The sequence below is a fragment of the Lathyrus oleraceus genome, chromosome 5 (genome assembly GCF_024323335.1).
Source record: "Lathyrus oleraceus cultivar Zhongwan6 chromosome 5, CAAS_Psat_ZW6_1.0, whole genome shotgun sequence".
In the NCBI taxonomy this organism is placed as follows: Eukaryota; Viridiplantae; Streptophyta; class Magnoliopsida; order Fabales; family Fabaceae; genus Lathyrus; species Lathyrus oleraceus.
The window spans coordinates 582,138,075-582,152,095 of record NC_066583.1 but is presented as its reverse complement, the minus strand read 5'-3'; the positions used below and the strand labels follow the sequence as shown (position 1 = coordinate 582,152,095).

Sequence of the window (14,021 nt, the reverse complement as noted above, 5' to 3'; positions counted from 1 at the left end):
CGCTCTCTAATCATCCCACGTTGATTGCCCTCCCATTCCGATTTCTGTTATTGGAGGTGATAGAGACTCTGTGTTATGCATTTTCACACTCTTATGCTTGACAGGTGAGGTCTCTATGCTGCCCAACGGTTTCAAATCCTTAGGCACTTTGTTCTTTAATTTCATTTCACCACCACTATGATTCAAACTGTGTTCATCCTGGATGTTAAAAAGGTCAAGAAATGAAGTTTCTGGATCATCAATAATATCAAATTGACTTTGTTTCTCATTCTTTTGATTCTTCTTTTTCTTCTCTATCCCATTGACATTCTCCTCAACAGGCAGAGCCTTGTCCAAGGGCTTTTCATCCTTTCTCTTCTTTTTCTTAGATGATTTACTCTTCGTGTCAAGATCAACAGTGCCGATTAGTTTGTCTTTCTCTCTATCTCCATTATCCTTGCGATCACCTGTATTTTCTTTATCAAGGACCCCGGCTTCCTCAGAAATATCAACAGTTTTCTTTCTCTTTTTACCAGACTTTCTTTCATCAGCAGCTTCAAGACGATCATCGTCATTTTGACTCACATGATCTAATGAAAAATCATGAGCATCATCGGCTATGTCACCTTTATCATTCTTGGTATCTTTATCTAAAGGTTTGGCATTGAATACTTGTAGCTTTGGTAGTGCATTCTTAATCTGTAACATTATAGCCATGGTAGTTTAAGGATGAAATTTTAAAATCACGCATATATTAATCAACATTCTGAGCCAAAAAAACAGGGAAACACCTTTCTTGTAACTTTCTCAATTGAAGCAACAGGATTTCCTTGTAAATTGAGATTTCTCAGATTGGTGAGTGATTTGAGCACCTACAGTTGCAATACGAGATTGTGGTTCAAGATAAAGTGTTCTAGACAACAATGAAATGTTGTGGAAGAATTTCAGATAAACATGACAAACCTTTAATTCTGACCATCTTGCAATCACATTATTCCCTAAATCTATATTCCGAAGCTTTGAATTGTGCACTAATTCTTCCGGAAGAGACTGAAATAAAAGAGTAAGCACAATAGTGTAAACAATGTAAAGCAAAATATTCTAACGAAATTAGTAACAGTAAATATTGTATGAATTGAACATTCTAAAATTATATAGAATCAAAAAGTTAAGTCATGGCTTTAAGGCACACCTTAATGTCATTGTGAGCAAGACGGAGCTCGGTCAACTCAACACAAGACTTGAGGGAAATGTCAATACCCTGAAGCTGACAATGAGAAAGGGAAAGCTGGAACCAGACGAGGTATTATGAGAAATCAGAATGCAATAATTAAATAACTAATGAGCACTAAAAGAGCGCAACAGCTTGGAGCATTCTTTACCTTTGTGATGGAATTCACCTTCTTCAAGGCATCACCAATTTTACGGATAGGATTTTTGGATAGAACTACAGAAATTAGAGTTATTTAAGAGAATTATTCAAGCTAAAACAATAGGTAAGATATGATTTGGTTAAATATAAATTTCTTTCAAACATACAATACATCGGGCACAGAGTGCATGTTTCAAAAAAATTAACAACTGTAGTATATTGGAAACCCTCTTCTTATAAAGCCAATTCGGAATCAGAATCTACCAAGGTAGTTTGGAATAAATTCTCCTATAGAACTCAAGTTTTGAAGTAATATTGTTATATTCTATTTAGACTTCCAACTATCAAATTCAAAAGTTGCTTCAAGAAATGCATCATTCTTATAAATGGATAAAAACTAAGAAGCAAACAAGACTCAAATATAGTGATGAAAGCACAGCATCAAAGCCATGACAGTCGCTGAAGTCTAAAAAAGTAGACGATAGGAGAAACTTATCCTACTAAGGCAAAAAATCTTAAGACTTTAAAGAAAACGAAGAACAGTATTAGTCATACCAAGAGTATTCAATTCTTTCATCTGATCAAGTTTGCAAATGGAGTTAATCTCGTTGTCTGTGAAAAAGAAAAGTAAACAAGAGTGTAAACTTTAGAAAGATATAAGTATACATAAATATTCACTACTAATATTTTTTGCATGCATTGTTCTTAGTTCAAACTTCAAAATAGACAAGGTAAGCATGCGAATAAAAAGCCTCACCATTCAAAATCAGCGCACGTATGGTAGTAAGTGACCCAATTTGATCCATAGACTTGAGTTTATTTTTTCCAGCATTTAGTACCTGGTTCACATATTCATATAAAGTGACTCTTGCATTCTGATGTAACTCGTTAAATTTAACTAGTAGTTATAATTTATAAAGCATTGGCAGATTGTTTGACCCAAATAAGTTCAGTTCATCATCATTCTGGACCTTTGGATGCAGAAACAAGAAGCACAAAAAATAGAGTAAAGTAAAGAATCTCCTTTTTTTAAAATAAAGAAATAGGAATTCCCATTTTGGAAAAGAGCTCAGCAGAATGCCACTCTTAGTACAAGCTTAGCAACAAAAATCAGACTCTAAGTATAATACACTGTATTTAGTAAGGGTGGCAAAACAGATCCGACATGCCGGACACGCCTGTATTGCCCGCACTTTTTTTGCGAGGGTGGCAAGATTTTAGGTCCGCACCCTCTAATATGCCCTCTCCGCCCCACCTCGTTTTTTTGCGGACGTAGACATTAACATGATTTTTTACATTTTTAGGCTTAAAAGTTGCAGTTCCAACAGGCTATCCTAGCCGTCATTTTTTTTGCGAGGCAGACCAAGGTTTTAAGCTCACACCCTCAACTATGCTCATCCCGCCCTATTTTCTTTTGGGCTTTTGCATGGCGGGCCTAAATGTGGTTGGTGGGGCAGACATGTCTGTTTGCCACCCCTAGTATTTAGCATGACCTGTGAAATGAAAGGTTTCTACTTTCTAACAAATACCTCAAAACCTAGAAGCTTAAGAACTTGAAAATACCTCTATATATTTACAAAAAATATACTCATAAATGTATATTAACAAGATCTATATATACATAGCATAAGAATTAACACTTAAATTTAAATACTAAAAAATTAAGCTGAGATTAACAAAGCAGGTAGCTACTTACAGTGAGCTTAGTAAGTCCTTGAATCCCTTCTAAGCTTTCTAATTTATTTTCCACAACTGATAACCACTTCAAATTAACACAACCCCTCAATCCCTATTGTAACATTCAAATACAATACAATCAAATATGCTTATAATTTTTAACCCTAAAATTCAAAAAATAAAAACAATTGAGAGTTAAAATACTACCTCAAGTGAAGTGAGATTGTTGAACTTTAGGTCAAGCTTCTCCAATTTATTGAAGCTGGCCAAGCATGATACCTGGGTAATTAATTAACAAAAATATATAAAAAAAATTAGGGTTCTAAATTGCTAGGGTTAGAGAAAAGAAAGGGGGAAGCTTACATCGGAAAGAGCTTTGTGAGTGAGGTGAAGACTGGAGATTGAACTTGGATCGGCGGCATTGTTGTCTTTCAATACCTGCTCGGAGCTCAAACGAGTCATTGCTTCCTCCGTCCCCTTACTTCACTCTCATTCAACACACGGTGCAACGCTTCTAAAGTTTTAACCTAAAATTAAAAATCGTTTCGATGCTTCATGAAAACCCTACCATTCATTTCTTATTTCTTTTTGGTAAACTAGACGAATATGTATATTTTAGTATTAACATTGTGAATTCTATTTATTTTATTCTATTTTATAAAATTTGTATGAATAACTTTTTTTATTAATTCTTTTTGTCTAGTTGTATAAATATTTACACTATTAAATTATATAAAAATAATATAATAATAATAATAATAATAATAATAATAATAATAATAATAATAATAAATTAATAAACATGTTGTTGTTCGAATAGGTGAAATATAATGGAATGAAATAGAATGAAATGAAATAGAGTATCTAATAAAATAAATTAATTGATTCAATTTTATTTTTTTAAATTATAATAAAATCTCTATTTCATTCCGTTATATTTTATTCTGTTCTACTTTATTCTAGCCCCTCAATCTAAGCAGAGCTAAATTATTTTGACGTGGAACTTTTTTATTTTACCTTGATACATCGAATTGAATGCAAACTTAAAAGTCTTAGAAAGGATTCAAGAGTACCCTCTAACATAAGTAGTTGGATTCTCTTTATTTATAAATGTGTTCTAATCGTTTATGACATAAAATATCAGAATTTTTATTTAATTTTTATTTTGTACTATATGACTATATTTTAAGGATAACAATTTAGATTCATCTTCGGTATATATCCGTAAAAATTATCTAGAATGAGTAAGGTAAAATCCACAAAATGAATATGTATATGGACATAGGTAATTATCCACTAAAATAAAAGGTAATTATCCACTAAAATAAGCGGATATAGGTAAGGGTATGAGTACCCACCCCGCCCCATACGTGCATAATATATATATATATATATATATATATATATATATATATATATATATATATATATATATATATATATATATATATATATATATATTATATATATATATATATATATATATATATATATATATATATATATATATATATATATATATATTATTTACATGTGTTAATTTATCAATTTTATTAAGAGCATCACTATTAAACTTTTGTTTATTTCTTAACTTAACAATAACATCCTTGAGTTTTATTCTGCTCTACTTTATTCTAGCCCTTCAATCCAAGCAGAGCTAATTATTTTGACGTGGAACTTTTTTGTTTGTTTTATTTTACCTTGATACATTGAATTGAATGCAAACTTAAAAGTCTTACAAAGGATTCAAGAGTACCCTCTAACATAAGTAGTTAGATTCTCTTTATTTATAAATGTGTTCTAATCGCTTATGACATAAAATACCAGAAATGAGGATAAACGGGTATGGATACTTAGGTGCTCATAGGGTACGGGTACATGTACAAACGTTGGTGACCATGCGAGTATGGGTGTGGGTTTGGATACGAAATTTTTTTTAAATCGAGAGTATGGGGACGGGTACTATAGTACCCAGCTCAAACCCTACCCATCGTCATTCCTACTATATTTGCATTATCTTATTATAAGGATATTCAATATCAAGCATAAAAATATTTTCATTTAAAGAAGTGTAGCCAATAAAAATTGAATAATATGAGAGGTTAAATTTATTATTTCTAAATGAACAAGCATAATTAGATTTGTCTAAAATAGAAATAAAATTTTATCTAATAGACTGTCCAATAAAAATCTCAATCAAATTCACATAAAAGTCAATCTTTAATATAATCCAAAAGTCATATCTCAAGCATTCGTGAAACATTACATCTTAGAAAGTATATTAGAGCTTGTAAGATTTGAATTTCCAATATATTATTGATCAAATTAGTTCTAAGCTTGGGGCTTGGGAGGTGAAGCATCTTTCTTTTGCGGTAAGAATGACATTGGTGAAAAGTGTCATGGAGTATATCTTGATTTATTTTATGGTGACAAATATAATTCTTAAGGATTGTATCGATGAAATTCATTGTTTATGATGTAACTTTATTTGGGGAAATTCGGAGGAGAATAAAAAGTATCATGTTGTGAATTAGGAGACAATTAGCAAACATAAATGGTTGGTGTTGGGGAGTCCGAGAGAGTTTGAAGCACCAATAAGACTAATGCTTCAGGACTACATAAGAGAGAGACGTCACATCTCAACCCAAAACTTTAAGGTGTTAGGTAAATGGGTTCTCTCTCCCCACAAAGTCGAATCACGGCTTTGATACCATTATTGTGGAGTCAAAGAGAGTCGGGAGTGCCAATAGGAGTAATTCTTCAGGACCACAAGAGTGAGAGAGAGAGAGAGAGAGGGAGAGAGAGAGAGAGAGAGACGTCACATCTCAAACCAAAACCTTAAGGTGTTAGGTAAATGAGTCATCTCTCTTATAAATCTATCATTCCACCCATTCATAGATAATGTGGGACTTTAATCACTCATATTTGCACCCAACATTTTAAGGTTTTGGGTTGAGATGTAGCGTCTCTCTCTTATGGTCATAGAGCATTAGTCTCATTGGTGCTCCCGACTCTTTAGGACTCCTCAACACTTGTATCAGAGTCATGGTTTAGCTTGGTAGGGGAGCAGGAGTTGGATCCGGTGTTGGATCCTGTTATAGGATGTGGAGGATTCACAATTATGGGGGAGAATGTTGGGTGCAAGTGTGAGTGGTTAAAGTCACACGTCAGCTATGAATGGGTGAAATGTTGGATTTATAAGAGAAATTACTCATTTACTTAACACCTTAAGATTTTGGATTCAAATGTGGTGTATCCCTCTCTTGTGATCTTGGATTACTAGTCTCATTGGTGCTCCTGATTTTCCCGGACTCCCCAATAGTTAGGAGGTCTCGGTTTGAGAAAACTCGACAATATGAATAAATTGTGCATTCTCAAGCTTAGTTAGAAGTTGTATACTATTATTGATGAATTTTGATGAAATGTTTTGTAAAAAAATATGCGTGTATTAATATGCATGATTATGTCACTTATCATAATTTTGATTCTAGTTTATGGAAGGCAATTGTTAAGCTTGCATCCTACCTCTATTTTGCTGGTAGTTTGATTGTTGGGGATGGTAGAGACATTTCTTTTTAGAGCTTTATTTGGTTAAAAAATATTGTGCGCCTTGATGAGTAGATTTTGGTTATTTCATAAGGGTTGTTAAATGTTAATTATATGATTTGGTTAGTTTAAATGGCGAAAACCGGAAATTGCTGCAGAGTTCGATATCATGGGATTTAGTTTATAAATTTGTTGTGAGCCTTTCCCCTCAGTTAGCATACGATGGAGACAAGTATATTGTGTTGGGAGCTAATGCAAATAGTTTTCTGGTTGCTATAATGTATAATTTGCTTATAAATTATTGTTCAACAACAATTGATGTTGTTTGGAATAGAATTTAGAAATTGTATGTTCTTGAGAGAGTGAAATGCGTGTTATGTATCACTATTGTAGTGATATTATAAATAATTTCTTCCATGGAAAGTCGAAAGTTTGAATTCAATATAATTTTAACTATAATTTGGGTGGTCTTAATGGTGTTCAGTGGATAGATTATTGGGTGATTGTGTGTCATATATGTGGCGCAATAGAGAATTGCATGATGACTCTTTCCTTCAACCACGTAACTCATATCAGCTTATTGTGCAGCTTATGATTGATAAAAAATTTACATTCTCAACCAATCACAACCAATTATTAATTTGACTTTTAAGATATGAAGTACTATATAAACTAAAGTTAAATATTTTATTTTTATACATAACATCCAATCAAATTACACTATAATACCGCTTCTAAAATTAGTTTATAAAACGTTTCTACAAATATCTATTAGGTGATTTAATTGGATGCAATATGAAAATTTTAAAAATATATTTTGTAGATAGGGTTTTGGTGATGGTGAAAAATAGTGATGGAGATGAAATATTGGTGAAGGAATTGTGAATTCATGATATAAATTGCATCTGTTGCAACTTATATATATAAGCAAAAAAAAGGATTAATAGTCAAATAAGAGAAGTTTTGATTAACCTAAAATTAGCACAATTTTGATGTAATTAGATTGAATGCAACTAAAAAAAATTTGCAACAGTTGGTGTCTTGAAATAAATCTTTTTAATGATCCAATACATATAGTTAATTGACAACCTAACAAAAACAAATATATTTTATTAATAATCGAAAAAAGTGGACACTACTGTTTTCAACTACAACTTATGAACCACTAAAAGGAAAAACAATGCAGCATTTAGTCTGTTACATCAAAATACTTCAATATGCAACCATATAGCATCAGTGCAGCAGTATTAAAGACCATTTTTAAAAGACCATTATAAAAAATATATATATTTATTATATTTTTTTCATGTATGTATCCCTACACATATAATCCATAAAAAATGCTTCTCAGCTGCTGCATAATCCATTAATAAAAAGGCTAACTATCTACTTGCATCATACAGCAGAGTACATGTTCATTGAAACACTAACAAAAATACTATGCAAAGTCGTCGGTAACAATTTAATAAAGTACACAATAAACAAGACTTAATAACAACCTTACCACCCCTATAACCTTGAGAACGGTTTCAATCAATCGCCATAATGATTTGTGAAATCAATTCTGTATTGCTATAACTACTCATCCTGATCTTCACCATTTCCCGCCATGTTATGTTATTATAAATATGGCTGCTTAACTGTAGCAAACTGAATTAAGACACTCAGGAAACTAAGATCAAAATGGTAGTCACAATGCAGAATCGATTTTACAAATTGTTATTGTAATGACTGAAACATTTAAAAGTTTAGGACATGATTAAGCCTGGCCTAAAACTTATAGAAAATGTAATTCAGCCCATAAAACAATTTCTCCAGTGAGTTGATGATTAAACACCTCTTGAAAGTCATTATTGATGAGCATTCAGCAGCGCTCTATAAACCATATCAATGAACTGATTGTCCTATCATGGAGCCAAACAATAAAGAAATTAGAAATGGGAGAAAACCCAAGAAAAATAATTATGTTAATATATGCTTCTTAGTAAGGAATAGATTGATACAAGAGTACAAATTTATCGCCAAAATATCATAAACAAGTACGAAGCAAGTACACTAACCTGAACGAGCACCAAAAGAGCATCCCGGACCTTTTCTCTAGAAATAACTGGAGCATAGTTTGGAAGGGGAGAAGAAACGGGAGTTAGTGAAGGTGGTGGAGTCGGAGGCGGAAATGGCTGTAGCATTGGAGTACCATAAGGACGCTGTACTGTACCAGTAGGATGAAGCGGAGGAGCAGTAGGTATGGATGAAGATACAGGGGGTAACATCATTGATGCAGAAGAAGGGGGAGGGATAAAAAAAGAAGGCTTCACAAGATTTGTGGCTCGGCTGCTGATGTTGAGGGACTCTGGAGTATCATGCTGGAGAATAAAAGGAGATGTTGAAAGAGTTGGTATCTGCAAGGTTGGCAGAGCGGGTGTAGCAGCATGAATTGGCCCAGAAGAAGAAATTGTGGCAGCAGACTGGTAAGGTTGTCCGGTGATTGAAGCATTTGAAGTATTTCCAATAGCCATAGCTGCCTGCAATAATAAAGTATTAGGATTAATCGACCTGGTCGGGACCAAATTACAAATGTTTAACTTATCAATAAATTTTTTGTACTAAAATCAATGTGCGCTGAATTACGAAGAATCTCAGGAGTAGTAATGCTACATTATGAAAATGATCATAAATGGAACCCCATATGCTCATTAGTGGGTCTTATAGCTCTGAAACTTGTCAAAACAAGTCTAGCATAGAAAAAAGTGTGTAAAACAATGGACAGGCAAAGGAGTTCTAATTCAAAATATAGATAAAAAAACGAAATTCACGTGTAATGTCACAAATACTGAAGTCGGCAGATGCATTGAAAGAAAGAAGAATTAAAAACATATTTGGAATTAATTTTAGTCATGTAGTTTCCAATCAGTCAACCTATCGAGTATGCCTCTGAAAATGGTATAATTTTACATGAATATAGTTAAAGATTAAAATATGAAGAGCACTTCAGTTAACTACAAGGGAACCAAAGGACACAATCATGATAAGCATGCAAGATATAAAACCATTTCAAGAAAGTTAACAAAGACAAAAGAATATAAAGGTTGTTGTAGGAAATAAAAAGAAGCAAATAAAATTGTTCATAATGGTACGTACACTAAAGAAATTTACAAAGGATGGATCGTCAGGAACATCAGCTACATTGGAAGTAGTTGATGACGATGGCTCCAGAGGACCATCCATGACTGCCATAGTTGGCACTGCTTCCAGTTCCTCAAACTCGCTGCAATAATGTAAGCAAGACTTCAGTACCTGAATACAAAGTATACAGAGAGCAGAAATATATGACAATGTATGTATACCTAATTTATCTGACCACTACAGAATATTAACTAACCATTGATGTAAGAATCTCTGGATGGGGATAATAAAAAATGTCTAGGGAGAAAAAGAGGATAGTAAGAGATTATCTAAAGCGTAAAAAAACAGAAAGTAGAGAGAAATATAAGAACACAACATGGTGCCAATATTTCTGAATAACAAAGATGGGAACTCCCTTGGAAAAGCTATGGTAGAAAGAAAACTAACGAGAAAACAGAACCAGAATTTGTCTTGTTAACAGCAAGCAATCTGTAAAATTTTATACAAATGACGCAGAGATAGACAAATTAAGGAACTTATCCCATTCCCCAACCAAAATAATGATAATAATAATAATAATAATAATAATAATATAATAACATGCCCAAGGTGTGAGTTGCAAACTCATTAGCTAATTATATATCCATGTGTAAGTGGTGATCCGCACATAAAGAGAGGCAGAATGGTCCATGATAGAATGTTGGGAAAATATGTATGATCCATTGAAATAGAATTACATGAGATAGAGATCAGACAAAACATGCAAATGAAACATGCAACAAAGAGAGATAAGCCATGGTGCATGGATATGAATATGATGTATGTAATAGCAGAGTTGAATGGGGCAGAGCTAAGAAATAGAATACTTTGGATTAAACCAGCCCCACAATTCATGGGTGATCAATCAGGTGTTGCTAGAAGCACGATATTACCTCTTTGTAGTAGACACCATTGACTTCGTAGGCACCTTGGTATATGCATTAAGGATCCTGAAAATTTATCAAATATAAGTGAATATAAAGATAGGATGAGCAGATGCACATGTGTGCCCTTTGAGGTGGGAATTTAATGATGATTTTATCAAATTCCAAATCAATCTAGATCCGGACTAACATCATCGACAAAAGCCATCGCTAACTATAAAATGTAATTTGTATAACTTCTAAACCGTCACTAACAAATTTGTATTTTTGTATGCCTTTCTAACAACAACAACAATAATGTATAATTCAATGCTCTATCTATCCACTAGTAATATCTTCCGTTTCACAGATAACTTACTAGGAAATATTTGAACTCTGTTTTCTCATCCTAAGCATACATGTCCACAAGTACAATTCTGATTATATTTTGCAGTTTTTAAAAGGAAATCATCACCACAATAGAATATCAATATGGATGAATGCAATGTTTTTCCCATTCTCAAATAAGTGACAATAAATTTTAGTGTAGGTGCATAGTGAAGTGTTAAAAATTATATATGTATCAAAACACATTTGCAATCAAAGGCAATGCCAAAAGATTAGACATTCGACTAAGTTATTGAACATAAAAAAGCCAATTAGTGCAGTGTATATGTCATTAATGATATAACATCAACGAACTTCAGGATTCCTTGTCATACAAAACAAATACCACATTTTGGTCGATAACCCTTAAGTTCAATTAGTAATCCATCAGGTACCATTCAAAACCTAATAGATATAGTATATTGGTGTTTAACATTCAAAAGGAGAATGGTGAAGTGCTTTTCACCGTAAATTACTCTTTACTGCCTAGAAATATTTTCCCAAATATACTTGTACTAGCTAGCTTTAAAATCCTACATTTAACAAATCAAGTTTCAAAACATTACTAACATGTTTGGATTTGCTTAAAATATAGGAAGATATTGATTTTTCCTTTTTCTAAATCTCTCTCATTCATGTGTTTATTATAAGTGATTTTGAAAACAAAATAAGCTAATCCGAAGATGAGGTAATCTCTCTTGATTACTCAAAAACACTGCAGAGTTGAAAACTTTGCCAAAACCTGAAAACAATACCTGTTAAAAAGATTTGCAATCTCTTCACATTCACGGGCATTATAGAACCAAATACCATTCACTTCTTGAGCAGCATTTCTATACAATAGATATGGAACCTGAACTTCATATTCGAAATCCCCCAGGAGGTTTTCCACCAAATTTTCTGCTTATGCCAACATGGACAAGGATTAAATACATGCATGGACATTATCAATGCTCCATCACCAACACATCAAGTATCACCAAAGTATCTATTTTCATCCTTAAAACCATATCTATAAGACATATTCACAATTTTTGCATTAAAAAAACTCTAAATATCAGTGTCATCTGATTGCAAAAAATAGCAAAATGTTGAAAAACTGCTATCTGAAATAGCAGACGGCGTTGCGGGAAAATAGTTGAAGTCGCACAGTGGTTGAAATAAGTCAATTATAAATAAAAAGGCAAGCTGCATGCAAAATAAAAAAGGGAATAGAGGAAATGCATAGTTTAAGTATTGAAAAGTTAGGGTGAATTTAAAAGTAATACCCGCTGAATCTTTAGTTTTTCTATTTTAAAAATAGGTTATGTTTGGAACTCAACTCCTAATATTATATTTTTTTTTCGCACTACATCTGCTAGCAGAAACTAGAATAGCAGCCACTCTTGCCCTAATAGTGAAACTAGTATAGCATCACAGTTTTTATAGCTGAGTCATCAAAGCCTGCCATGCTACGGCACTATAGTACCGTTATTTGACAACACTTCTAAATATTGAATGCAGGATGCAGAAAGTGGAATGCTGATAGCCAAACTGAAATCCAATCCTAAATTTTTTTTACAAAAGAATACCTACCTGCCAACAAAAAAATGCATAATTACCCAACACTCGCAAATATAGAGGAATAACTTGTGATTTTACAACAATAACTACAAACTTAAATATTCCAAGACCAAAATCTGACTCAAAAAACTATACTTAAATACCAACTTCCAACAACCCAGGCAACAAACTGAAATCTATGCAGCCAGACAGTCACTATGTTAACAGAAATTGTAAAACATGCAATTCAAGCATTACCGATTTAACCACAGGGTTTTGATCTCACTTCCTATAGACCAATTTACAAAATACTCCAAATGGAAACACATGTTGAGAAGCAAAATGTTAAGTTTTCAATTTTCATAACCAAATCCATTTCATAAAATGATTACAATAATGAAAAACAGATAGACTCACTCACTCACCAGTATTGCGACGGTTCATCACAATAAACTGAAATCGAGGTTGCATGTTTCTGAAATTAAAAAAAGAAAAACACAATTAACCTCAGTTGAAAACAAAACTCCAATCAAAACACTTGGATCATGAAACTATTAGTTCCGCAAAAAAAAAAATTATCAACCTTTTAACAACGAAGAGGGATCCTTCAACATCCTTGCGGCTCTGCAAATCAATGAAAGAGAATGATGAGAGACAAATTAAGTAGAGAGAGAAAACGTATAAAAAAAGGGAGAAATAGCGAACCCATTGGCTTAGATCGATGTTAAACTCGTAGAAGGTAACATGAGCAGCGGTGATGAGAATTTCCTCAACGAAAGGGTCAATTCGTTGAAGAACGGTGAGGTTGAGAAGCTTGGTGCTTTGTTGGTCTAGATTTGGCATCAATTTACCGTTCTGAGACATTATTGCGTTTGTATGAATCAACGACAAAGAAAAAAACCCTAGAAATTTGGGGGTTAGGGTTAGGTTCCTTCTCTCTCTCAGAGACACAGAGAACAGAGAAGGGTGAAACGTAGAGAGAGCGCGACGCAATGGAATGCAGGTGAACCGTGTTGAGTATAACTCAGCTTGTTGGTGAAGAAAAACATTAACGAAATTACGGAAATAACCTTCCAACCAATTTATTTTGTTTTTGTTTTAGTTCGTACTTGTATATGATGATTAACGAACAAGTCTATTTTGGTGTCTTAGGTTAATTTTCTTACACGGAACATATCACAATTCACAACAACTCTTGTTTGGGATTTTATAAAGTATGCCATGTTACGAGCAACTAATATATATAACAACATCTCCAACCGTGAACTTATTTTTGGGTTTTTGTGGGATCTATTAAGTCATGTTAGCTTGAAGCAACTCAACTATTTTTTCATTTCAATGGTGCAACTCTGAAGAACTCAGATTGGATCTCACAATTTTATTTTATATATTAATATTTTATTCATATTAAATTTTATATTAATTAAAATAATAATTTTAGTGTTTTAAATTAAATTTGATATAAAATAAAAAAAAATTAAACTTATAATTTA

At 32.8% G+C, this 14,021-nt stretch overlaps 2 protein-coding genes across 2 annotated transcripts; both read right to left on the bottom strand.

The window, feature by feature from the left end:
• Positions 1-3: 3 nt before the first annotated feature.
• On the bottom strand, positions 4-3,633 carry LOC127086653 (uncharacterized; the record flags this gene model as incomplete). The annotated part of the gene is given in 10 exon segments (XM_051027448.1): positions 4-678; positions 771-851; positions 943-1,029; positions 1,172-1,267; positions 1,362-1,426; positions 1,907-1,963; positions 2,109-2,190; positions 3,048-3,140; positions 3,236-3,307; positions 3,392-3,633. Coding segments are annotated over 10 exon segments (1,404 nt in total). The 5' UTR covers positions 3,491-3,633.
• A 4,275-nt stretch (positions 3,634-7,908) lies between these two features.
• On the bottom strand, positions 7,909-13,661 carry LOC127086652 (mRNA-decapping enzyme-like protein). Its single transcript, XM_051027447.1, has 8 exons — positions 13,234-13,661; positions 13,112-13,152; positions 12,954-13,003; positions 11,742-11,886; positions 10,630-10,686; positions 9,713-9,839; positions 8,635-9,096; positions 7,909-8,478 (listed from the first exon to the last, which is right to left on the bottom strand). Exons 1-8 carry the CDS (start codon positions 13,390-13,392, stop codon positions 8,425-8,427), a joined length of 1,095 nt encoding a protein of 364 aa, XP_050883404.1. The 5' UTR covers positions 13,393-13,661; the 3' UTR covers positions 7,909-8,424.
• Positions 13,662-14,021: the final 360 nt, after the last annotated feature.